This window comes from Dryobates pubescens, chromosome 18 (assembly GCF_014839835.1).
Source record: "Dryobates pubescens isolate bDryPub1 chromosome 18, bDryPub1.pri, whole genome shotgun sequence".
NCBI lineage: Eukaryota > Metazoa > Chordata > Aves > Piciformes > Picidae > Dryobates > Dryobates pubescens.
This window is the reverse complement of record NC_071629.1, coordinates 9,486,157-9,509,922: the sequence shown is the minus strand read 5'-3', so window position 1 is coordinate 9,509,922 and position 23,766 is coordinate 9,486,157. Positions and strand designations below refer to the sequence as shown.

Genomic DNA, 23,766 nt, shown 5'->3' with positions numbered 1-23,766 from the left:
CTGGGCATTAGGAAAAATTTCTTTACTGAAAGAGTGGTCAGGCGTTGGACCAGGCTGCCCCAGGTTGCCAGGGAGGTGGTGGAGTCACCATGGCTGGAGGTGTCCAGACCACGTGTAGACATGGCACTTCGGGATGTGCTTCAGTGGGCACGGCAGTGCTGGGCTGCCGGCTGGGCTCGATGATCTCGGAGGTCTCTTGCTCCCGTGGTGACTCCACGGTGCAAGTGTCCGCGGGGGGAGGGCACACGCGTGGGGCGCGGCGCGTGCCCGCGGCGGCAGGTGGCCCCGGTCTCACGTCACTTCCTCGCAAACTTTTTTTTCGCGAGGAGCTGTCTCCGCGAAAGTTGCTCGGTCCTGGGGGCTGCCTCCATCCCCTCCCTGCTTGCCTCCCTCCCCCCTTCCGCGCCCGCTGAGCGGGGAGGGCTTTCCGGGCGGCCGGGCGGGCATGCCTGCCTTCCTGCGCTCGCCGGGGCACGGCCGGGCCGCCGTGGGCCGCCCGCGGGACCGTTAGCTCGGGGCGGCAGGGTCCGGAGCGCCATGGCCCGGGACTGCGCCGCCCGCAGCCTGGACGGCATCGACCTGGCCGCGCTGCGGGTAAGGAGGAGGGGCGGAGGGTGTCCCGCGGAGGGGCTGCGGCGGACCCGCTTCCACCCCGCGGGGCGGGGAGGCCCCCCCTGGGGTGGCTGGAGGCTGCCCCAAGACCCTGCGGCCTGCCACGGGGCGTGCAGAGGCTTCACCCCATTGCCCCTTCGCCCTCCCGGTGCGAGGGGACTCCGCTCTGCTGCCGCGAGGAGCAGCGGCCGTGGGACAGTCCAGCCGGTGGCCCCGGTTGTGTCCCTGCTGGTGCGGCTGAGGGCAGCGGGGCGATGCCGTCCGTGCACAGGATAGAGGAGGCTGCGGGGCTCGGGCTCGGCTGGTGCGGGTGGATGCAGAGCTCTGGGCTAAGCGGGGCTGGGCTCCGCCGGCCGCCCGGAGCTCGCCCTGCCGGGTGGCTGAGACTTCAGGGCTCGCTGGGGTGTCCCACGAGAGCATAGCCCTGCTCTGCCAGGACGGTGTCACCGTGAGGTTCGCCCTCTTCCCGGGATAATAAATAATTCCTACTGTCATTCCCGAGAGTGATGTGAGCGCTGTGAAACTGCAGAGAGAAAACAAACGAGGGTTTTCTGGAAGAAAATATGTTTTTGGCTTTAGTCTTGTGGGGTTTTTTCCCCTTGAGGTTTGGGCTTTTTAGCTTGAGGGCGGGGGGGAAGAAAGGTCATAATTCACCTAGTTTGCTGTGAATTTTGAGCATTGTGCTTTTGTGTTTTCAACATAATCCAATCTTTGGCCTCATTAAAGCCACGCTGTTAGTGTTTCAATTCCACGAAGAGTTAACACAGTTGTGTGTGATGCCCCTTAGTTCCACTACACTTTTTTCCAAGGAAAGTGTGTGTGTGTGTGTGTGTTTAGTTTGGACTGTTGTGGTTTTGTTTGCTTGTTTGTTTTTACTCTGCCCAGAAGAGGGAAGAGTTCAGTTGTGGCAAAAAGCAGCCCCTGACAGTGATAGCAAAGGAAGCTGTTTTCTAAAAATATCAGGAGAAAAAAAAAGAAGAAAGAGGGCTGGGAGAAGCCTTTGCAATAATCACATGGTGAGGAGGCTGTTCCAGACGAGAGCCAGAAAGAAGAAAGGCAGCAGAGATAGTCAAGTTTGTGACGATGGCACCTGGCTCTGCTCTAGGGAGTAAGGCACATAAATGGAAGCTCTTTGTTAGAGCTTTAGCAGGTGAACCTTATCTCCTTACTGTAAATGATGAGAAACCTGTGTAAGTTTGAAAAAGAGTAGTGCTGCAAACCAGGCTGCAGGCTCGGTGTCCCCACTGTCCAATGCAGAAACCTCCCAGAAACTGTTGAGTGTTGCAAGGTTCGGTTTCAGCTGAGGAAGGGACGGATGTGTCCTTTTGGAGGACGCATTTTCAGCGTGTCAGCAGCCCTAGTCTGGGGTTTATGTGTAGAGGGAAATGGGGGGTGGGTGAGGCTGGGCTGTTGAAATTCTGTAAAGACAGGTGCTCTACCTTTGCCTTATGTGTTCCCCGGGGCCAGTGGGAGCTGGCTATTGCTGTGCTCCTGCCAACCTCACTGTGGCCAGGACCTTCCAGTGGGGAAGCACAGCTGTGATATGGGTTATTTTCAAACTGCATGAGCTGGCCTTGCTCCCCTCCAAATGGGTGCTTGCCAGGGCTTTCCTATTTTCCTGGAAAGTGGTTTGGGCTGTAGTTTTCAAATGTTGCCTGGGCATCTTGTTAGGGTGCTTCTGCCCTGGGTTCATTAGGGCAGTCAGATGGTTAAAAAGCCTTTGATCTCTGTATTACATGCTGACTGCAGAGGTCTTGAAGATTGAGTAGAACTTGAGCTTCAGACACCTGTATCTTGTTTAGCTGCAGTGATTGTGAAAAGTGCATTTCAGTTGGGCCCTTGCTGTGTGCACTGTTTTTCATTCTGCCTTGCAGTGAAGATGGATTTGGGTTTGGATGCCTCTGGGTCAGCAGTCTTGCTCTTGCCTTTGAATACTCTGCAGATGACTTGCAGGAAAGCAAGAAGGCCACCATATGGTACAGTGCATTACAGTAATTAACCTTAAAGTGATGAATGTTCAGGCCAGAATTTTGGCATCTGTCAAAGGGAACCTAGCAATTTGGCAGGTGCTGGCTGGTGAAGGGTTAGATGGACCATGGGGCTTAAATGGTGGATGAGAGGAAGCACTACATCAAAGATGATACCCAACTCTGAGATAATTAAGAAGTTGGCCCACTGTGAGGAGCGCCAGCGAACGACGCATTGCTGATATCCAAGCAAACAAGGGCAATTCAAGGACCAAAGTTGCATCCCAGATTAATATCCTTTATGACTCTTAACAAAGCTTGGTTTACTCTGGTGTCCTAATTAAAAGAAGAGAGATGGCCAAATATTTTGGCTGCACTCAGAGCTGCAGAGGCTTGAGACACTAATGCTCAGTTAGCAAGCAAGGACAGGGTAGGATTTTCTCTAGATTAAAGTTAATGCTAGCATTTATTTAGATAAATGTTTGAGGGTTTTTTCTTAGAGAAGCAAGCTATTAGAATGCTAAATCAGAATGAAATTGATTGGATGGAGGAGAAGCTGATTTTGAGGTACATTAGATTATAATAGTTGCATAATAAATAAACTTGGAGAAGAGTAGGGAGGACAGATCACATCTTTAAGTGAGATGAATAGTTGCAAACTCTGAGTTGAAAATGCAGCTTAGATTCCTCGAGGTTTCTGTGCCTTATAAACACCTCTTAATCCAGCAGCTCTACTTTCTGCAGGAGAGGTTTGGAAATGGGGTGCTGCTCATGCTTCTTGTGGTGGAGTGTAGTAGGTATTGTCCACAGAGGCCCTTGTCTGGAACAGTTCCTCAGAGAGATGCTATGCATTCTACTGCGTGGACCATGTGCAACTTGCAGCACAGCTCTGTGGGATGGTCGCACATGAAGCAGAGGTTTGTACCACCTATAGCTTTGTTACCAGCAATGGATTATTGCTGACTGTAGCTCTGCTGAAGCAAAGCATATGGCTTGTTTATATACCCAAGACTAGTGGAAACAAAACATGAAGAAATGAGGAGGAAGCAGAGCACTTCGCAAAGGTCCCAGTGTTGCCTGCATTGTTGCACCTGTGCTTATTGCCATATGTGGGTGGTGCCATTGATTTCCTTTTGTGTGAGGGCTTTTGGAACTGGAGTTTAAGTCTATTAGGCTGTGCCTTACTACCTTCTTTTGAAAATGTGGTGGGTTGAGAGAGAAGGCCCAATGAAACAGGCTGTCCTGTGCATGGGGCAAAAGTAAGTGTTTTGATCTGGTTTATGCATTGTTAGTTTCTTGATTGATTTATTTATTTTTTAGTAATCAGAAAAAGTCTTGTGAGGCTGAACTGCAAGCTTAAAACTCGTTTAACTTAATGGCAAAGCCAAATAAACTCATGAGTCATTTCAGTTGTGGAAGTCTGTGCTTTATTGCTCTGACTGTTAACGTGTTGCCATTTATCGTGACAGTTGTGCCAGTAAAGGCAGAATCTGTTCAGGAAAAAGCCTTGTAAGTTTCCTGGGGGATTTTGCTAAGGTAAACATTTCTATATCAGATACAAAGTAAGCATTATTTATTTTAAAAGAATAACACGTAAGTGGAGTGGAGAAGCAGCCTGATACCTTAAAAAAGGATGTTTTGCAACAAGGGACACAGAAATGGTACTTCTGAGATAACATTTTTCTGCATCGCATCCCTCAGCAGTATCAACAGGAATCAACTGACGTGGCAGATTGCTGAAACAGATGTGGTAAAACTGGCACATGGAGTTAATAGTACTTTATATAAATGTCTCAGTGATAGCATCCCAAGAAATGAGTGGACTGATAAATGGCTCAGCCAGAAACCAAGAAACTGGTCTCTTGGGTTCTTAATGTTTTTATATAAATCTCTCAAGTGAGTTTCAGCTGAAGCAACAGATTTCTTAATGTGCTCAGTCATGCAGGAGTGATCATTTGCTCACTCATGCCTTCCAACAAGATGGTCTTCCTATATCTGAAATGCTGCCACATCTTATCGCTGGAGAAAGACATCTTCTGCAGTGGTTGGTTTTAGAGTAACTGATGCTAAACCAGTAGGATGAAAGTTGGGTCCTGTGGTATGGTACACTGACACATGAATGTTTAACTCAGCAGCAGTCTAGTTCGAGTCCAAGCCGAGACTTCAATACATCAGTCAATTTCACCTTCTTACATTTACAAAACAGGACAATTGAGTGTTCTCAGGCTACCTGCAGTGTTAAGAATGCCTGGGCTGGTGCATTGCCCTTTGGTAAGGTAGCTGGGCTTGGGTGCCCAGTATAGTATGTTTTTAATTCTGTTAGGTTCTTTCCTTTGTTACATTGCCAGTGCTAAGTGTATTATATCAGAAGATGCAGCTCAGCCTCCAGGTTGGCTTAGAGCTTTAAGGCTTAGGAAGCCTGGAGTTTATTCCTTATTCTACTGCTAAGCTGAATCAGTGGAATTCTTGTTTCTTCACACATCTCCATTTATTTGTTCTTTTTGCTCTATTGCCATGCTACAGAACTTCACTGAGTTGTTTTATGTGTAGGGTTTTGAGGAGCTTGACTGAAAACTTCAATATTAATCTATGTCTTACAATGTTATTTGGCTATTTCCATTTTAGTGTGTGATAGAGATCATTAGGAGATGAGCCCCAGACATTTTTATTGTGACTGCACACAGTTATGCTCCATTATGAAGTGGTTGCTTTGCTGCAAATAATATGATTTAATCTGTTTTTTTGCAGGACCCTGCAGGAATATTTGAACTGGTGCAGGTTGTTGGAAATGGGACATATGGACAAGTCTATAAGGTTTGGATGCCTCTTTAATTTATGATGCTGTTCTTAATAAAGCTGTTTTCCCTGAAGGGGAAATGAGCAACTTTTAAGAAGATGGACAATATTGTTCCAGCCATAGCCTGGTTTATCTTCTTGTCTTTTCTGTGTAATACAAACAGGTGCCACCTTTGAAACTCTGTGCCCCTTCCTCCTGTCTTCATGTCTCTTTGCTGCCACAGTTTGAATGAGTGCCTTAGCTTTTGACTGATTTCCCTTTGCCCTGTTTTTTTCCTATCCTGTGGTTATTTTCTCTTTTTCAATTTCAAGACAACAGCAGTGGTGGCTGAGTTTGGCCTGGATTGAGTAGTGAGTTCAGCTGAGGCTAAACCACCAATACTCCTCAGGACAGGGGTGTCAATTAACACTGCTCTGCAGGCAGGCTGTGAAGATTTTGATTTCCATTATTACCTGTGTCACAGAGATACTGAAGCAGAACCTCCAATCTGTCTTTAGACTGTCTACTGTAACATGCTGCATACACTATGCAATGCACACCTTTAGTTACAAGAACTAGCCTAGAGGAGTGTCCTTTCACTGTGAAGCCTTTCCTCAGAGTTATTTAAGAAGAGAAAATAAATGTGGTAAAATAGGGAACTGCATCTGTGCTTTTCCCATTTGGAGAAAGAAGATGGAGGAAGGAGAAGGCCATGCTGCTGAACCCTTGGAGCACTAGAGGAAGCTGTTCTTGCTTCCCGCTCAGGTCCCACTGCTGAAGAGCTCCTGCATGGCCAGTTGTTGTATTGGCTCAGGCTCTTCCTGCTTGGATCCCCTATTCCAGGAGGAATGCATAAGGTGACCCTGATGCAGACATGCTGGACTCAGTCTTTCTCCGATTCCAATGCACTGAACACATATTGTGTTTCAGTGTCCATCCTCTGAGGCCAGTTCTGCTGTGATCCCATTTTGGTTTCCCTTTGTAGCTGTAGATGCTTTTTCAAAGATTCTGGAAAGTCCTCTACAGAAGCAGTTCTGGGGAATTTCTGCTTCCCCATACTACTTTTTCTTTTTTAATTTATTTTGTCAGAACAGGATCTTACTTGTGTAATTATTTGTTGCTGTGATTAAGTCTGTGTTGTTTCTGAGATTGTCACTCAAATACTAAGGTCAGCACAGCTAAATTAAAAAGAGGCTCAGGGTTCACATGGACAGATTAGAAGCCAAGAGATACTCAGGGGTGCTGTTGCCAGTGTAATCACAGTCTTCTACCTGTGAAAAGATGCTAAGGCTCCCAAACAGTCTCTGAAACAGTTGTCTTTCTTTTCATTCCTGGATTTATTCTATATTGGGGGGGGGGGGGGGGGAGGGGAATTCTTCATCTTCTAAGGGTGTTGAGAGTGAATCAGCTGCTTAATCATGGCAAAACCAGGAAGGAACAGCATAGTTTGCTCCTCTGCTGCAAAAGAAAATGTTTGGAGCTATTGTGTGGTTCACTGGAATGTTAATTGCCAAAATGTGTAAGAAATATTGACAATGACAATTGAAAATCCTACCCAAAGGCAGCTCTCCACTGAGCACAGAAGAGACCAGGGTCTGACAGCTCTGGATAATGGGCGATTTGGATCTCAGCTAGTCTGCGCTTGGCATGGCTATGCACATCTATGCAAGGCAGTGAGAGGCAAGGTCTCGCAAGGCTGAGGGGCAGCTTTGTGCACATGCATCACGCGATGGAGCGATGATGGGCTGTGTGCAACCCTGGCTCTGCAAGCACACCCGTAACAAAGGCTTTGTTCATGGAAATACGTGTGAGCACTGAATGTAGGGTGTTTTGCTGAGGCGTGCTTAGGGGATGGAGCTGCTCTTTGTGGGCAGATGATAGTGCAGTACAATGCTAGAACTGATGGAGTGAATTAGAGAATTCTGGAATCATCTTGTAGTTTTCCTGGTACAGGTTTGTGATCATAAATATTTAAGTTATAAGGTAATCTTTGTTAGTCACATAGCATGCTCATGTCATTAGAGCACGTTTTTATTCTCCAGAGGTGTCAGAATCTTCCATATACGTTCAGAGACTACACATAGTGGTTTGCACATAATCAAAGCCAAGCTCATTTCAGGCTAAATAAACTATGTCCAAGATTACTAAATAGCTTGCTTGGCTGTGAAGATGATTCATATGGCTATATATTTTAATATATGCAGACCTATAAAAATGAAAATAAAATTTAGAGGATTCATCATTAGATTTCGAAAACAACATTTAACAGATTTATTGAAGGGGAGTATTGTTCATACTGAATTATTCCAGACCAGTTCCAGTTCAGTGTCTTTTTAAATGAAATGGAAGAGGTATAAATTGTACCCGTGATAATGCTAAAGCTGTCCAGAAATGTTATAAAGCTGAGATTTACATATAATAACTGACTAAAGGCTAGCAGATTTTTTGACAACTTATGAAGTAGTAGGACGTAAATATGCCAGCACTGCCAACTTCAGCCTTTTGGAAAGTAGGAATTGGATATTAAAGAATCAGATGGTACCCAGAAGTCGTGAGACATGGACTTTGTTATCTCTTGAAATGAGAAATTAGTTTTTCAGTTAATTGGTGGCTTCTGGGAGCTGAATTCTGAAGAACATTATGACTGTGTAAAAGGTGATGCTGAATGATGTCACTCATCGTGAGCCTTCTCTGAAGGCAGTTGGAAATAGTACATTTGCCAGTGGTTGAAGAAGTATGAGTTTTCTCTCTTTCAGGTCTTTGAAGTGCTGAACTTTGAAGTGCTGAAGGTCAGATTGTGTCTAGTCTCTGCAATATCCCCATTGAATGCATATGGGAAAGAGAAGTTCCTGAACTTCCCATGCACTGTTTTTCACAAGGCCTGTCCACCTCCCTGAGAACTCTTTAGGCCAGGGACCACAAAGACTGTATAAGGGATGTGGGGCTTCTCTCCAAAGCATGAGGGCCAGTGTTCAGGGTTTGTTTTGGTGTTTTGGGTTTGTTTTTTTTCAGAGCTGCCAATCAGCAAGGATCTTCAGACAGGGCACAGCGATGGTTTGCCTTGTGTAACTGTTGGTGTCATTGGGGAGGAAGTGAGATTGATGAAGGTGTCACCTTCAAGTTCTTGGGTTTTGCTTATTCCCTGGCCTGCAGTTGTGGTGCCTTGGAAATCCCTCCTGTAGGCTGCCTGGGGAAGCTTGAACTGGGTGTTGTCTGGGATGCAGAAATCAATCTAGGAGATTTTATAAACACCATCTTTTTTTTTTTTACTCACTCTGCTATTCTGGTATGGCACATTGTTAAAACTGTTAAGGTTTAAAGTGTCATGAAGGCAACAGAACTGGCTATGTAGACTTGCCTTGCTTTCCTTCCATGAAGAGCTGGATAATGATCATATATCATCCTTGATGTTGTATCTTGGTCTCTCCTTGTGCATTTGGTAATAAATAACTCTGTAAATTTAAGCAGGTGGGGTTTTTTTGTTTGTGAAGACTTCAGCTGTCAGTTTAATATTCTTTGGGTGGTTTGTTTCAGTAGGACCCTGTCAAATTTTCTGTCTTTTAATTTTCTCTGCAGGGTCATTTTTCTGATAGGTGAATGGGGAAAAGAAGGCATGGGGCAACTGGAGTGGGTGCCTTTTTTGGGTCAAACAGTTTGTCTTGATCTCTGGAAGAGACCGTGGCACTCTTGATTTTATAGCTGCTTTGCTGTCTTAGTTATCAAGATAAAGAGGAATTGCTTCTAATCTTACTCATTGAGCTGTGGTCTACAAAAGTTTTCATGGGTTAAATGAGGTCATCAACAGCATCTGTGCAGGCTCCTTGTTTTCTAATGTCAAGAGGCACCTGACTGGGGCTTTTGAGTTCTTTGTCTTGATGTGGATCAGCCCTCTCCTGTGGTGAGTATTTTTGAGTGGCCTAGGGAATGATAGGTCAGTGTATTTGGCAAGTTCCAGGGGCTGATGTTTTATGGAGTATGATCTTGCAGGCTGGTGATAAACCATTGACAGATTTGCAGCTGCTGTATGTGCAGAATGCTTGTATCTTTAATGGCATCTGAGGGCACAGGGAACTTGAGAGAGGCGCTCTGGTTTGAAACTGTGAGAATCAAAAGGGAAGGAGTGCTTCCTGATAATGCAACTGACGAAGACACAACAGTGCTGTTGCTGAGGCTTCTTAACAGAGAGTGGAAGCAACCCTGCCTCTCTGGAGTGGCTCTGCACAGCTAATATTTTTAATTTTGTCTAGTCACATAAGACTGGCTACAAAAAGGAAGCAGGTCTCAGTAAGGAAGTGTTTTGGGTAGGGTTGTTTTTTGTTGCCCCCCCCCCCTTTTTTTTAAATACAGCTGCTTCTTGGCATTGAATCCTATTTCAATTGTTGACATTAGTTATGGGTTAGTCAGCTGTTGATATACAGTGGCAGGAGTGTGGTGAAGCATTAATATGTCTCTTCAGTTTGAAAGTCTGCTGAATTCTTCATAATTCATTCCATTGAATAACTGGCTGCAGTAATTGTGACCAAGTTGGGAGGAATGATGGGAAACAACATGATTTTTCTTAGTCTTGGTACTGTGTGGAAAGAATCACAAGACCATGCTAAATTATGAAGTGTTAAAGTCTGTGGACCGTATTGAAAACCTTTATTGATGGCAGCACCTCAGGCAGTTACTGAAAGGTTAAATATAAGAAACATTGCAGTTATGTTCACTGCAATCCGGAAGGTGAACATGTATGAGCTGGAAACTTCATAACCTGTCTGTTCTGGGGGTGAGTCAGAAGAAGACACCTTCTGAAGAATGTGTCTCTGGGCTGAAATGCAGCCAGAAGCAGACCTTAAAATGTCGTGTCCTCTTGGTGGATTTTGTTATCCTTTGTGGGGAGTTAACAGTCTTCAAGATAATCTTAGCCTTTGAGGCACTGAGATTTTGATGAGTCAAGTAGAGAAATCAGTTATTCTTTATAGAAATGACAAAATGCTACTTTCTGTTTCACTAGCAGTTGGTGAAAATGCTTGTTTGTCTATTAATTTTCTTTATTTGGGCTTTTAGTATTGTAGCTGATTGTCTTGTCCACATGAAAAACTAGTTAATTATTGTAGGCAGCAGTGTATAAAGAAGTATTGCTGCAGTGTACTGGATGGAGTCAACAACTCATTGTGTAGGTCCTTGGTTTAGCAGTGCAAACAAATAATGAAGATTATCTGCTAATCCTGGCAACAGGGACCTCTTTCAGGAATAACTGAGCTAAATGTGTGCTACTGCCATTGTGGTAAGACCAGAAATGTTGTGGTGCTTGTGACCGGGTTGCCTTGACAGCTTAGTAAATATGGCAGTAACATCATAGGGAGGAATGGTTTGGTGTTTCAGTGTTAAACTTCTTCTTGCCTCTGATTTCTAATAACGCCTGTGAAGTCCACATACTACTGGCTGTGTCCTCTTCTCTCAGTTGTGTACAACTCCTAAAGACACTCTCATACATGTCTGTATGCTTTCCTTAAAGCTTTCACACCACCATGTTGGTTCTTTTCCTCCTTCATCAGAAAGGATGTGGAGCTGGCAGTGCACCTTTGCAGCACGGAGGGTGAATTCTGTGTCACCAAGTGTGTAGCAAGCATGTCAGGGGATGTGATTAGTTCCACTGTTCTTGTTAGGCCACACTTGAAATACTGTGTCCTGTCTTTCCTTCCCTACTTCCAGAGAAACATTGGGAAACTGAAGAGGGTCCAGTAGAGGGCCACTTAAACATATAGAGGGTTGAAAAACTTTACACATGAAGAAGGAAAGGCTGAAGGAATTGAATTTTTTTTCAACCTAGAGGAGAGAAGGCTTAAGGCAATCTAGTCACAATCTTCAAATACTTCAAAGGTTGTTTGTATAGAGGATGCAAGTACAGGGATGCACAGGACAAGACAAACCAGGCATGGGTTGCTCAAGAGGGATTCCATCTGAATGTAAAAAATTCTTTACTGTGGGAAGAAATCAACATTGGAATGAATAGGTTTGCCAGCGTAGTGGTGGAATCACACTTGCTGGAAATATTCAAGTCTGTTTGACATTGGCTTGGCTTTCATGACTTAATGCCCTGGTTTCAGCAGGAGATGGGACCCAGAGGTCTTTTCAAATTTCCATTTGACTACAGGACATGTGAATGGTGGACAGAAGATGCCTACTGTCAGAGAATCACACAGAATCACCAAGGTTGGAAGAGACCTCAAAGATCATCAAGTCCAACCTGTCACCACAGACCTCATCAATCCAGCCTACTAGACTGTGAATAACTGACTTGGAGAATGTGAAAAACAAAACAAAGCAAAAAGTAGGGGACTAGGTAGTGTGTTTAATTGTGTATTTAGTTGTCAGTGCCAGGAGAATTTTGGGTTTGTTCCATAGCGTGAGAGGGTTTTATTGTTTTGTTTTGTTTTGAATCTTGGTTTCCCTGCTTATTTGCATGGCAATGCCAAACTATATTCAGCACTGGAATTTAAAATAATGGATCATACATGCGAAGTTAATTAGCAAATTGTGAAGCCCTGGTTCTAGTTAGTGAATATTTCAGATGGATTCAATTAAGATTCTTAACTGTAGGACTAGTTTATCAAAAATAGAAGAGTAAGGATGTGAAAAAACTTCTTGGCTGTTGAGCGCTTCTATACAATAAAGGCTCTTTGACTAAGCAGAGCAATGTACAATAATTAGATGTGCCATAAAGGCCATTAGAGAGTAGTAAAATCCTTGCAGATAATGTGTTGGCAGGCCTGCCACTTCCAGCTCCTCAGTGTTTTGAACCTGAATGTCGACATGGGAGAGCGCAATGTATTTTCAGCCTCAACTGGTTGCATTTTGAACTCATGTTATGTAACGCTTCAGATGCTGGCACTGGCACATGCTTGTTTTGCAAGTAAGAGAACATACTGAAAATGCACTGGTGATAACATGACCAGGAAATAATTCAAGCTCTTAATTCCCCACTCAAGCACTTTGCTAGCATTTTAAGCACCTCACTAGTGACATTGTTTTCAATACTCCTGACTGATCAGCAGCATCCAGCAATGTGCCTATGTGAAGATGTGCATCAGAGTGAGCAGCACTTTGCATGCCTGAGTTTTGCAATGCCTGACCTACTCAGAAGTATAAGCAGACATTGTGTAAGTTCTCTCTTCAAAATACATTGGTGGGATTGGGGAAAAACTTGTAAGAAATTGTCTATTTGCAGTCCAAAAGCCCTCCTGGATATGTAGTTAGCTGCTTGAGCTAAGGAATGAATGATAGGATATTCCTTGATTTTAAACAGCAGAAAATTTACCATGCTGTTTATAGGTGTTCAAGTCAACTCTCGTTGAGGTTAGCTTTAGTAATTACCTTTTTCTGAGTGAATCTCAGAACTTTAGTGCCTTGCAGCACACATCACCTTATCTCCATGTTTGATTTACTGTTACAGCTCCAGGTGAATAGTATTTTGAAGGCCTGCTTTAATGATCTGAAGGGTGCACATACTTTTTTTTTTTAAGTCCCTCTTTGGTACCTCTGGGCTACAGCTGGTAGAGTATAATCAAGAGGAACATGTCTGTTGGTTTCCTGAAAGTATTGATAGCCTGATTGTGTTTTTCTTTAATTATTATTATGTGTATTTCATGGATTTATCCAGCATTTAGTGCTCTAAACATGACAGTGTGGTGAATTGGTCTAAAGAACTGTGTGGAGAGTGTTGCTCTTCTTTTCTATTGTCTGCATAGAAAGCATGTTACCACTGTCTTCAGCAGCAGTAAGTATTTTCTTAAATTTCACACCCAGTGTTCAGGTATTTTTCCATAAGAATTTGTTTGTGCCTGAGGAACCCATGATTTTATACAAGAATCATCTACAGTAGTGCTTTATAGTTTGCTCTTCAGGTATTCAAAAAGTTCACTATGTTGAGCCAAGCAGCTAAGTCCTGCAGGCTGAGATCTTGGGGACTGAAAGATTGTTTCTGGGATGTTTTAAAATCTAGATTGTGATCCTGTTCTGAAGGAGGCTTTTTTACCTTTGTGTTGAGCAGGGTGTCCAGTAACCCTGTAGCAGTAGTGATTTGTTGCAGGCCTCTCTGGGAAGCCCAGTAGCAAAAATGTCAGTCTACAAAGAAGCAAATTCTTCTGCTGAGGTCTGTACTGGATTAATATTGTCCATTGAGTTGGTCGAAGTGCAGCATTTCCAGGGTGCACAGCCCAGAGACTGTACACAGTGGGACTGTTGCAAAGCTGGTTGCTTTAGCTCCTGCTTCACTTCAGCAACCTGAGCTCTGAAGTCTGCTGCTAGAGTGTCTGCCCTACTGGGACAGTGACCATGAATGAGCTGTTTAACTTTGTCCTGCTTTTGACTTCCCCACCCTCATCTTTTTCTGTCTTGTACAGTAGCTGATCAGTCCCTCTGGTGGGTTTTTCCTCCTCTAAGTAGAATGGATATTCGTTTGTTTGAACTGCAGAATGTATCTATAGTTCATTCTGCCCTCAGTTAAATATCTTCACTCCAGAAGTGAGCTTGCATTAACTCCTTCTGGGCAGTGTGACTTGGGTGAGAGCAGACACATCATGAAATAGTGCTGCAACAATTGTGTTAGCAGCTGCTGAGTTGTAGCTGTGGAGATCCAACTTTTGCCCTACGAGGGCCATCTGGGAGCAGTTAAAAACACTATCGCCCTTGTGCCAGAGAGATTTCTTATGCACTTGGTGTTTCAGCTTTGGGCAATTCTTGGGATAGGGCTGGAGCTGTGTTGTGTTGCTTTTCTGGAGCAGACAGAAGTAAATAGCATTAAGGAACTGTTTTTATTTGTTATGCAGGTGAAGTTGTGAGCCTGGTCATTTGCTCGCCTGCAAACCACATGCTGATTTATGTCTGTGTAAAAGTTGTTCAGAAGCCTGCCAAGTCAGGCAGCAAGACTTTTAGCACTGGGGATGGGAAGTGCTGAAACGTGAGGGATGTTCCCACAGCTTTACCTTGGCATGGTCAGCTGCTGTGGATGATTGCCACAGCAGCACTGAATTACCTCACAAGGAAGAAGCCGGCACTGTGCAGGGCATAGGGGGTAAGTAGGGGTCTGGACAACCTGCCAACATAGCTGGCAGCAGAACCAGTGTCACTAACAGCACTGTCCTTGTGCTTGCTGTTGGGCAGAGCTCCACCTAAGAGCATGTCTCGTGATGTCTCCCAATGCCATGTGGATACATGCTGGGCTCTGTGACAATACTGATGGGTGCACTCCTTGGTGTGCTCAGCTCTGGTGCTCTTAGGAAAGCAGAATTTGTCCCAGCCATGATCTTGCTAGTTTCAAAGCCAGGCACAGCTATGTCTGGTGGTCACACAACTATTCAGACTGCAGCTGCTTGGATGGACAGCAGCAAAATCTGGTGGGACAACTGTTACTCCTGCCCTTCCAAGGCATTTGTGGGGAATTGGAGTTTAAAAGCTAATTTTCATTGTTGGCTGGGGTCAAACAGCTTGCTCAGTAGATGCAGGTGTGGGTCAGGCCCTTGTCCCATCATAATGAAATTTCCAGTAAGTAATTTTAAATTGTAGTGTCCAATTTAATTGTAAGATCCATAAATGTGATAAAATTGTGCTTTTCCTGTCTGGTATTCAGCTGCTCTCAGGCTGCTGGCCAGCAGTAATTTTCTTGGCCTGTGCAGATCTGCGAATATGGATCTGGGGAATAAAAGTAAAGAAGAAAGTATTTTTCAGCAGTTTGTAGAATACTGATTTATTTTTTAAATCCCTTGTGTGTTGGAAGCCTGCCCTTGTAACCTGCTGACTTTGTGGGATTCCCAAGAGCTTTTTCAGATCTGCTTTAGAAGCACCTTTTCAAGGCTCATTGCTTCCCTATGAAAACATGAAACTTTATCAACGACTTTGTAGCAAACTGTGGCCTTTTCAGTGCCCTAAACAAAGACATGTAATAGCTGGCATGCAGTCAGTAGCTGTGCTGTGAGGTGCTCCCATCACTTAAGAAATACAGTTTTCCATGAAGGTAAGAGTGGAATTGGTGTGGGCAGCTGCAGCTCAGGAGATGTGGGTTTTCTTCTGGCCTCTCCCTCTTGTCATTGCTCAAAACCACATGAACTCGCTGGAAACAGAGCTCTCCTTGTGACTGTAGCTATTAACATGGAGGCAGACCTTGTTTTTGTAAAGCATCCTGGGATTCTGGTGAAGAGGAATTAGCGTCCTGAAGGAGGTGATTTGTGAGAATTGGTTAGCAGCCACTCAGAGAACAACATGCTGTTTGAAAACAGTTTCACTTGAATCCAAACATGTTGAGTTCAACAGGAATGTTAGTGGGAAGATTTTTAAGAAATGACTTGGCTTTTGTTTTCAAATTTCTTTCAGAAACATCAAAACATTGCATTTCATTTGCTTCATTTGAACATAAGTTTTAGTTTAGCTTGTAATAGATACTTAGTAATGCACACTGCGGGGGGGGAGGGCGGGGGGAGATATCATCACACTGAAATGATTTGACATTAATCTTCACATTTGTTTTGTTAATATTAATTCTTTCCATTCTGTGATGGAGAAATTTTTTGTTCATGGCAAGAGTGGTCAGGCATTGGATTGGGCTGTCCAGGGAGGTGGTTGAGTCACCAAGCCTGGATGTGGTGCTTGGGGATATGGTTTAGGGGTGAACTTTTTAGCTTAAGGTTAATGGTTGGACTTGGTGATCCTGCAGGTCTTTTCCAGTCTGAATGTTTCTGTGATTCTGAGTGTTTACAAGCAAAATGAGACCAGCTGGCAAAATACTGACGTTTTGTTGAGGTTTCCTGAATCCTGGAATTGACTGAATGTCATTTCCCTGACTCTACAGTAGAGCAATGGCTACATCTGATGTAAGCATTTTCAATGCAAATTTTTCTTGTGTTTCTGCTGTTAAAAGTTGAAACATTTTGCGGAGCACATTTGGCGGCTTTCTAAAACTGTTTGCTGTACTGAACCTGAGGATTTTTCCATCCTGTTTATTATGCTAAGTTTTAGCATGGATTCTTTTCCTTAGTGTTTAAAAATATATTTTTTTAAAAAGAGTAACCAATTTACTGGGTTGTGTTTTTTTCCCCTGCTGTAGTAGATTTGTCTACTCTTGTTTTACTTTGGCCTCTAAACCTATGAACAATTACACTAAAATATGCAACAAAACCAACATAAAATAAATATGTATATGGCTTAGATAATGGACTCTCAAATGTATTATTTACACAGATTGTCCATGATGTTGTCTTGTTATATGGAAAAAGGGAAGAGCCAGGGTGGAAAAAAAATCAAACCATTTTTGCTGTAATATTTGCTTTTTTCAGTTTAACATGAAATATTTATTGTAACAGGCTTCTTGCAAAGTTCTGCCCCCAGAAGCCAAGTTACTTCAGCAGATACTCTGTTGCCTTTTATTAACATCAGAGTTGGGTATCGCAGAGCAGCCTATCTCTGCTGCTCTGAAAGTCAGATGGCTGTGGTAAAACTTCCAGTTATTCATCAGTTGCTGGCAGTGGGAGCTGGTCTTGTGTGTGCGTTTTGACCTGCAGAAGAGGACAGGCAGTACCAGTGTATGATTTGGGTGCACCAGACCATTCCTCCTGTAGGATTCCTTTTTGATGAGGGGTGATTTGTTTCCAGAGGCATTAGAATATGTTTTGTCATCTCTCTGAGTGGAAGGTTGCCAAATTTCACAGGCAAGCACATTAAGACTTGAGGCATAGGATGTGCCCGCTGAACCCAGTAGCTGGGAAGCCTGGGACAACTTGGACATCACAGAGGTGGTATGTGCCAGTAAATGTGGTACTCTCAGGATACACTGGGCTTTTTGTGCATGTGCAGATCAGCCTAAGTAGGTCTGACATTTCCCCAATGTGTTGAGCTCCCAGCTCACATGCTGTTGAGTAGGTGTGCATGTGCATGGGGCGTAGCGTACTGTTTGATGCCCAACTGGGACAGTTTCTTTGGCCAAAAAGGGTTTTGCATCTAGAGAAGCTGTGTGTATTGTAGCCTGAAAATGGAGAAAAGGAGAAGGGATGAAGGAATAAAGAGGTTGTCTAACTTTCCTTTCTTTTGGATACTTGAAAGATTTCCTTCAGAACTGTTCTGAATAGAGGAAGTTGCAAACAACAGCTGGAAACTCAGGTCTCCTATCACACAGGCTGAAGGCTAAAGGTTAGAGAGGATTCACCCTTTCCTATGTTCCTCCCATCCTTTCTTTGTATCATGTACCCAAGATACCCACCTGGATGAAGACTTTACATGGCCTGTATGCTTGGCTTGCATGTTGGAGTTGGACTATTTTGATGTTGGCACAGAAATCCGCACGCACAGATGTGCATGAGGTTTCTGGGGATGTTTGCAAAGCACCTAGTGCATTCATATAGTCACAAAAAAATCCTGGTTAGGTTGTGTAATGTCATTTGGCTTCTTGCTTCTGCCAAATTCACAGTTCTCTGACCAGGAAAGAAAGAAAATGGTTTTATCAGCCTTAGGTGATGCTTGGAGCCTATGTGGCCCTTGTCCTATCTGTCATGCAGATGGAGTTCAAATGTCATAGTAAGTAGATTAAAACCAACTTGGCTTTATGAGTTTTTGTGGTTGCTGCATTCTGCATTGTTTACATTAGAGTTCTGCAGAGCTCTTGCTTTTGATGTTATTAATATTAAAATACATTCTTGACAGGGGCTTCAGGCACTGTCCTTGTAATGTAGGCAGTGCTGAGCCTTCCCATAGGAGCTGGACCAGGGCTGGGGATTTTAGAAGCCAGTGGAACATGGAGTGGAGGTGACACTGTGATATATAAATTGTGGTTTCTAATGTGAACCTGTCTGGCCACTATCTGAACTTCCAGAGCATTTGTTTCCTCAGGTTACAGGAGCATATGCCAAGAGTGGGTTTTCCTTCCTTTCTGGCTTCCTCTATTGCCAAGCAAGTAGCATGTTTGTCATTATGCAGTGCTCTGTTACCCAAGGTGTTCACTGCTAATAGTCATTGTAATATGAAAAGTCCCCAGATATTGCATGATGCATTTTCATTCTTCAGGATCTGCTCACAAAACTTGGTGCATGATCAGAAAGAGAAATTAGGAAGCTGCTGCATGTGCATTTTTCCCCACCCTGGGACAGGCTGCTAACTGTGTGGTTCACTAGGTGTGTTTCCAGAAGTCGGTTGTGATCTGCCAAGCCATGTCTGGCTTGTGTCCTAGGTCCTGAGGAGGTATCCATGCATGAGCACTGGCTGAAGGAACTTTTATTAGCAAGCAATTTTTGAAGGGCATGAGATAACACAGAGGGCTTTGCATCTTGATTTTTGTATTTTTTCCCCACCTTGGATTATGTTTGCCATCTCCATGCTTGCCATCAGTGTAGCCATTCATTTCTGTGGTGGTGCTTCTGAGGTCTAGCTTTCCCAACCTGCGTGCTCTGGATCAGGCTGCATGGATGCTCCTGTGGTTACGTAACAGGGTGTGTGCCTGGAGCTGGTCATGAAGCAGAGCAGCAGCTCTCTTGAGGTTTGGCAGAGAACAGTATCTTACATTATTATTCTTGACTTCTTTTTTTTTCTTCTTGGCAAAAACTAAAGGAAGCCTTAGCAGGTAGAAGGTGGTTGCCTTGCCACAGAAACATGTTCTTGCATATGACTGCTGCAAGGGCAAAACCACCCCTGACTGTGGCCAACATTTGCTGTCCCAGTTGGTGATAAGCCTCCTGTTCTCGTTGGATCATGAGACGTGAGTATTAAGCTTCCACCAGTCAGCTTTTTAATCAGTGTTAATTGCTGACTTTCCTAAACCATGTTCTTTTAAAAAGAAAAAGCTGGTGGCAGAAATAAATGGGTAATGCCAGAGAACTCTGCGTTAATCTCCCTCCTCTTCTGTTAAAGCCACTGAAACTGCATGGATTGAGATGGAGTTATGAAAAAGATGAGCACTTTGGAAAAAGATGTCCAGTGTGACTGGATGAATTAAAAGACAGTAACAGACAAAACTGATGCAGGCCAGTGAGCATGTCCACACTTCATCAAACTGAGCTGGAAACCCATTTCTAATTAAAGTGGGTCAATCCATGTGTGCAAACCAGGTCTTTAAAAATCATTATTTGGAACCTCATTTTTTCCAGTCCTTTGCACAGGATATAATTTGTTTCACCTATTCAGACTGGATATAAAATGTGAACAGTTGATGTTTTATGCTCACCTTGCACTCATTTGATGACAAGAATAAATGGCAAATGAGAATCAGTGATGGGGTGCCAATCCCTGAAGGTGGCCCAGTGACTCAGAACCACTTCCTATTAGGTATTTGGGGTTTTGTAACCTTTTTATTATTGGATATAGTTATTTTCTTGAGTAAACATATAAAAATTACATATTTTATGCAAGCCTCAGTGGTGCAAACACGAAAATGCTTTTGAGCATTGATGGTAAGACTAGAGGAAAGCAGCCTGCAGCACTGATGAGAGGTGGGTTTATAGATCAATATGAGTTCCAAAGCTATTTTAACTTCCTGTGTTTTGAGGAAAACCTGTGTAATAAAAATAACAGAACAGAGTTGCTTGCAAATGTATCCATTCTTATCCTGTCCTGCACCTCTGACATCAGGAGTCCTAATTCCTTGCTTGAGTCCTTTAGGATCTCTGCTAGCACACATGCCCATGGTCTCTGCTTACTCCTTAGCCACCTGCCCTGAGCTGACAGCAGCAGCCTCCCATGGCTACCTGCTTCCTATGGGCACGAAGCTGCCTGTGCTCCAGCTGGCTCATGCTGGCCAGCTGGCAGATGGTATTGGCTGGGAAACCACAGAGCCCACTCTGGAGCCCTCAGCTCTTCAGCAAGGCATTTTGTCTCCGTCTCTGATTCTTGCAAAGCACACAGGAACTGAATCATGTTTGAGACTTCTATCTCCCTGTTGGCGTGGGCTGAAATGGGCTGGCAGGTTAAAACACAGTTGGATGCAAGGGCAGCCCAATCATGTATGTCTTGTTTTCTAATGAAGCCTGGTTCAGCTTCTGTCTTTCATAGTGGAGGAGAACTTGCAAATTCCTGGTATTCCCATGTCCCTTCCTGAACCTGAAGGTTCAGAAACTAGAATGTAATAAAAGCACTGGGGAGGTAGGTTTTTCTGGTATGGTATTTTTCTGTGCACTTTGTTTATTATTATTTAAGACACTTTTATTGTGAATACAGACCTATGGATTGAAATTTCTTTTATTTACATATGTGCATTGGCAATTCTGTAGAGGTTTAGCTGACCCTGTGAAATTTCTCTGGCATGTGTTACCAGATCTATTCTAAGCAGCAATGAGCTGTTGATGTATTTTGGCATCTGGATGGCAGAATATGCAATGAAGCTACAAAAGGAATTTATTTAGAAACTTGTGGATGGCTAAACTTTTAGAGTAAATTTTTAAGTGAATACAATTTAGATGAGATGCCAGTGTTTAAAACTTATATTGCATGTGTAAGCCATCTATATGCCTGTGAATGTAAGTGTATCTGTAAGCAATCTGAATAGCAAAGAGTTTTCTGTTTCCATCTGGCCTTCATCTGCAGTTTTATGAAGAGACTCCTTTCCCACAGGCAGTGAACTTTGGGTAGTGGTGTTGCAGTTGATTGCTGGGCACTTTTACACACGCTGCAGTAATGGCATAGGTTAACTTCTGTCACAGACATCTGGATCAAACTTGTGACACAGTAAGTGTGAAAGCACCTTCTCTGACAAAGAAAGCACAGAATACACACACACCCCTTACAGTGGAAAAGCATTGGTGTAAAGCAGGGTTTGTTCTGTTAGAGAGATTTGACCTTTTCATGGGACGACTTCAGATCCAACACATTCAACAGCAGAAATCACTTGATGTCAGAGGAGCCTCAATTGCCTGCAAACCCCCAAGCATTAGGAGAAACCATCAGTAGCCCTTGGTGGGAAGTACTGCAGGAAACCTCTCAGAAATGAGGCCAGCAGTGCATCAGAGGAAGGTGGGGGCAATTGTGGGCTCTGCATTTGTTGACTGTATAGTGCATTGTTTCATCCTGTACTGTAGTTGCAGGAAAATCTTGGTCCCTTTTGTGATCAGTTCTTCCAATGGTTAGTTGCTGCTTTTGCTTCATATGTGCTGGTAATTATGCCAGTCTACATTGATTAAGGCTCCATGAGTCTTCAGCTGTAGTATGTTAAGCCGTTATCTTGAAATTATTCTGCAGGGGTACTTCTTCTTTTTCCTCTCAAGAGTTCACTATTTGTTCTTTCCCTGTCATGATTGACTTCAATCTCTCCAAGTAATACAGAAAATTGGAAGATAAGGCATTGAACAGTAACTGCTTGTAGCTGTTCAGGAACTATTACTGAATATCTGACTATTGCTGGAGAGGAGAACCCTTGCCAGCCAGGCTTCTGCTGTATGAAGCTGATTAGATCAGTTTAGAAAAAAAAACACAACACCAAGGCTCTTCTCAAATTCATAATTTCTTTCCCTGTAGAGAAGTGAATTTGGAGACATAGCTCCTTCTTAATTTAATTAGAAAAGTAAGGTATATGTTACTTTTCAGAATAATTAGAAGTGTAGTCTGGGCTCATTTTGGAGACCAACTTAATACTGAAAACCTTTCCAAATGTTTAAGTAATTTTCCCTTGAGTTTTGTGGACCATCTGGCCAATAGGATTTTGGAAGGAAATAGGAACTGACTGCTGCTGCTATGTAGTTCATCTCTTGCAGAGCTCATTCAGAATTCTGGAGACTGATGTGTTTTCTCACAGATTAATTGTGTCCATTAACTCCCTTTTATTTTTTTTTGAAAGGATGCATCAAATAGAGCCAAATGAGAAGGCAATGAGAGTAGATGCTCCCCACTCCCCCCACCCCGATAAATGCTCTGTGAAAGCTTTTGTGTATGTGTGTGAAAAACACAAACTTTCTCTAGGCAAACCTCGGATCTGCTAACCGAACACTGGTGCTCAGTTGAGGTTTTTTGACTTCAGGATTCACCTCAGGTGAAGAGAGTTGTAGAGAAGCTATTTGGCATGAACCTGGGGGTGATGATTGACACCCGCCTAAACATGAGCCAGCAGTGTGCCCAGGTGGCCAAGAGGGCCAATGGCATCCTGGCCTGTATTAGGAATAGTGTGGCCAGCAGGAGCAGGGAGGTCATTGTGCCCCTGTACTCTGCATTGGTTAGGCCACACCTTGAGTACTGTGTCCAGTTCTGGGCCCCTCAGTTTAAGAAGGACATCGAGACACTTGAACATGTCCAGAGAAGGGCAACAAGGCTGGGGAGAGGCCTTGAGCACAAGCCCTATGAGGAGAGGCTGAGGGAGCTGGGATTGTTTAGCCTGGAGAAGAGAAGGATCAGGGGTGACCTCATTGCCCTCTACAACTACCTGAAAGGTGGTTGTAGACAGGAAGGGCTTGGTCTCTTCTCCCAGGCAACCAGCACCAGAACAAGGGGACACAGTCTCAAGCTGTGCCAGGGGAGGTTTAGACTCGAGGTGAGGAAAAAGTTCTTCACCGAGCGAGTCATTCATCATTGGAATGGGCTGCCCAGGGAGGTGGTGGAGTCACCGTCCCTGGAGGTGTTCAAGGGGAGATTGGACGTGGCACTTGGTGCCATGGTCTAGTTGTGGGGTCTGTTGGGACAGGTTGGACTTGATGATCCTTGGGGTCTCTTCCAACCTTGGTTATACTGTGATACTGTATTGAAGGAAAGGGCTTGGAGACCCCAAGAGAATAGAATAGACTAGAATAGAATAGACCAGACCAGACCAGGTTGGTAGAGACCTTCAAGATCGTTGCGTCCAACCCATCAACCAATCCAATGCCAGTTGTTAGTGCTGGGCTGTCCTGTGAAGTGCAATGTGTACAGTCTCTCACGGTCATCTGCAGAGATACGTACCTGCATGGTATTGTACTCTGTGAGACACCACCACCATCAGAAGTGGAATGAAAAAGTTTAAGGTTGTTTTAGCCCTTATCATCTAGGCTGTCTCTTAGTCCCAGCTGTGTACCTTGCCTGCCTTAAAGCCTTGGGGGGAAAAAACAAGCCAGCAACATAATTTTAACCCATATAGAACTGTGTCCATGTTCTGAATTATATACAGGAGAAAATTCAGCTATGTTACACTTACTGTTCATAAGGATGCTGAAGGATTAATTTTGAATTCAGTGATAGAATTGCTGACAGTTTAATGTGCACACTAAGTTGCACATGAAGGCTAATAAAGCCTCTCTTTAGCATGTGTCCGGGAAGGCTGCACCGCCTAAACCACTAAAACATGACTCTCATAACATGAAGTTTGTAATTCCTGTGTGCAGCTTGACCTTAAGAGCTTTGTAGTGATAGTGAGCCAAAAATCCCTCCTTTGAGGGATTCCTGCTCTGAAAGTCTGGCCACCCATCAGCTGACCTCGTATGGTCCAGCCCTCACTTC

At 43.9% G+C, this 23,766-nt stretch overlaps 1 protein-coding gene across 2 annotated transcripts in view; it reads left to right on the top strand.

The window, feature by feature from the left end:
* The first annotated feature begins 345 nt into the window (after nucleotides 1–345).
* Nucleotides 346–23,766, top strand: part of NRK (Nik related kinase) — a 99,336-nt gene continuing 75,915 nt past the window's right edge. For both annotated transcript variants that reach the window (XM_054169658.1, XM_054169659.1), the window contains exons 1-2: nucleotides 346–594; nucleotides 5,328–5,393. In XM_054169658.1, the coding sequence (XP_054025633.1) occupies nucleotides 538–594; nucleotides 5,328–5,393 (123 nt within the window). In that variant the 5' untranslated portion in view covers nucleotides 346–537. The remainder of the gene's footprint in view (nucleotides 595–5,327; nucleotides 5,394–23,766) is intronic.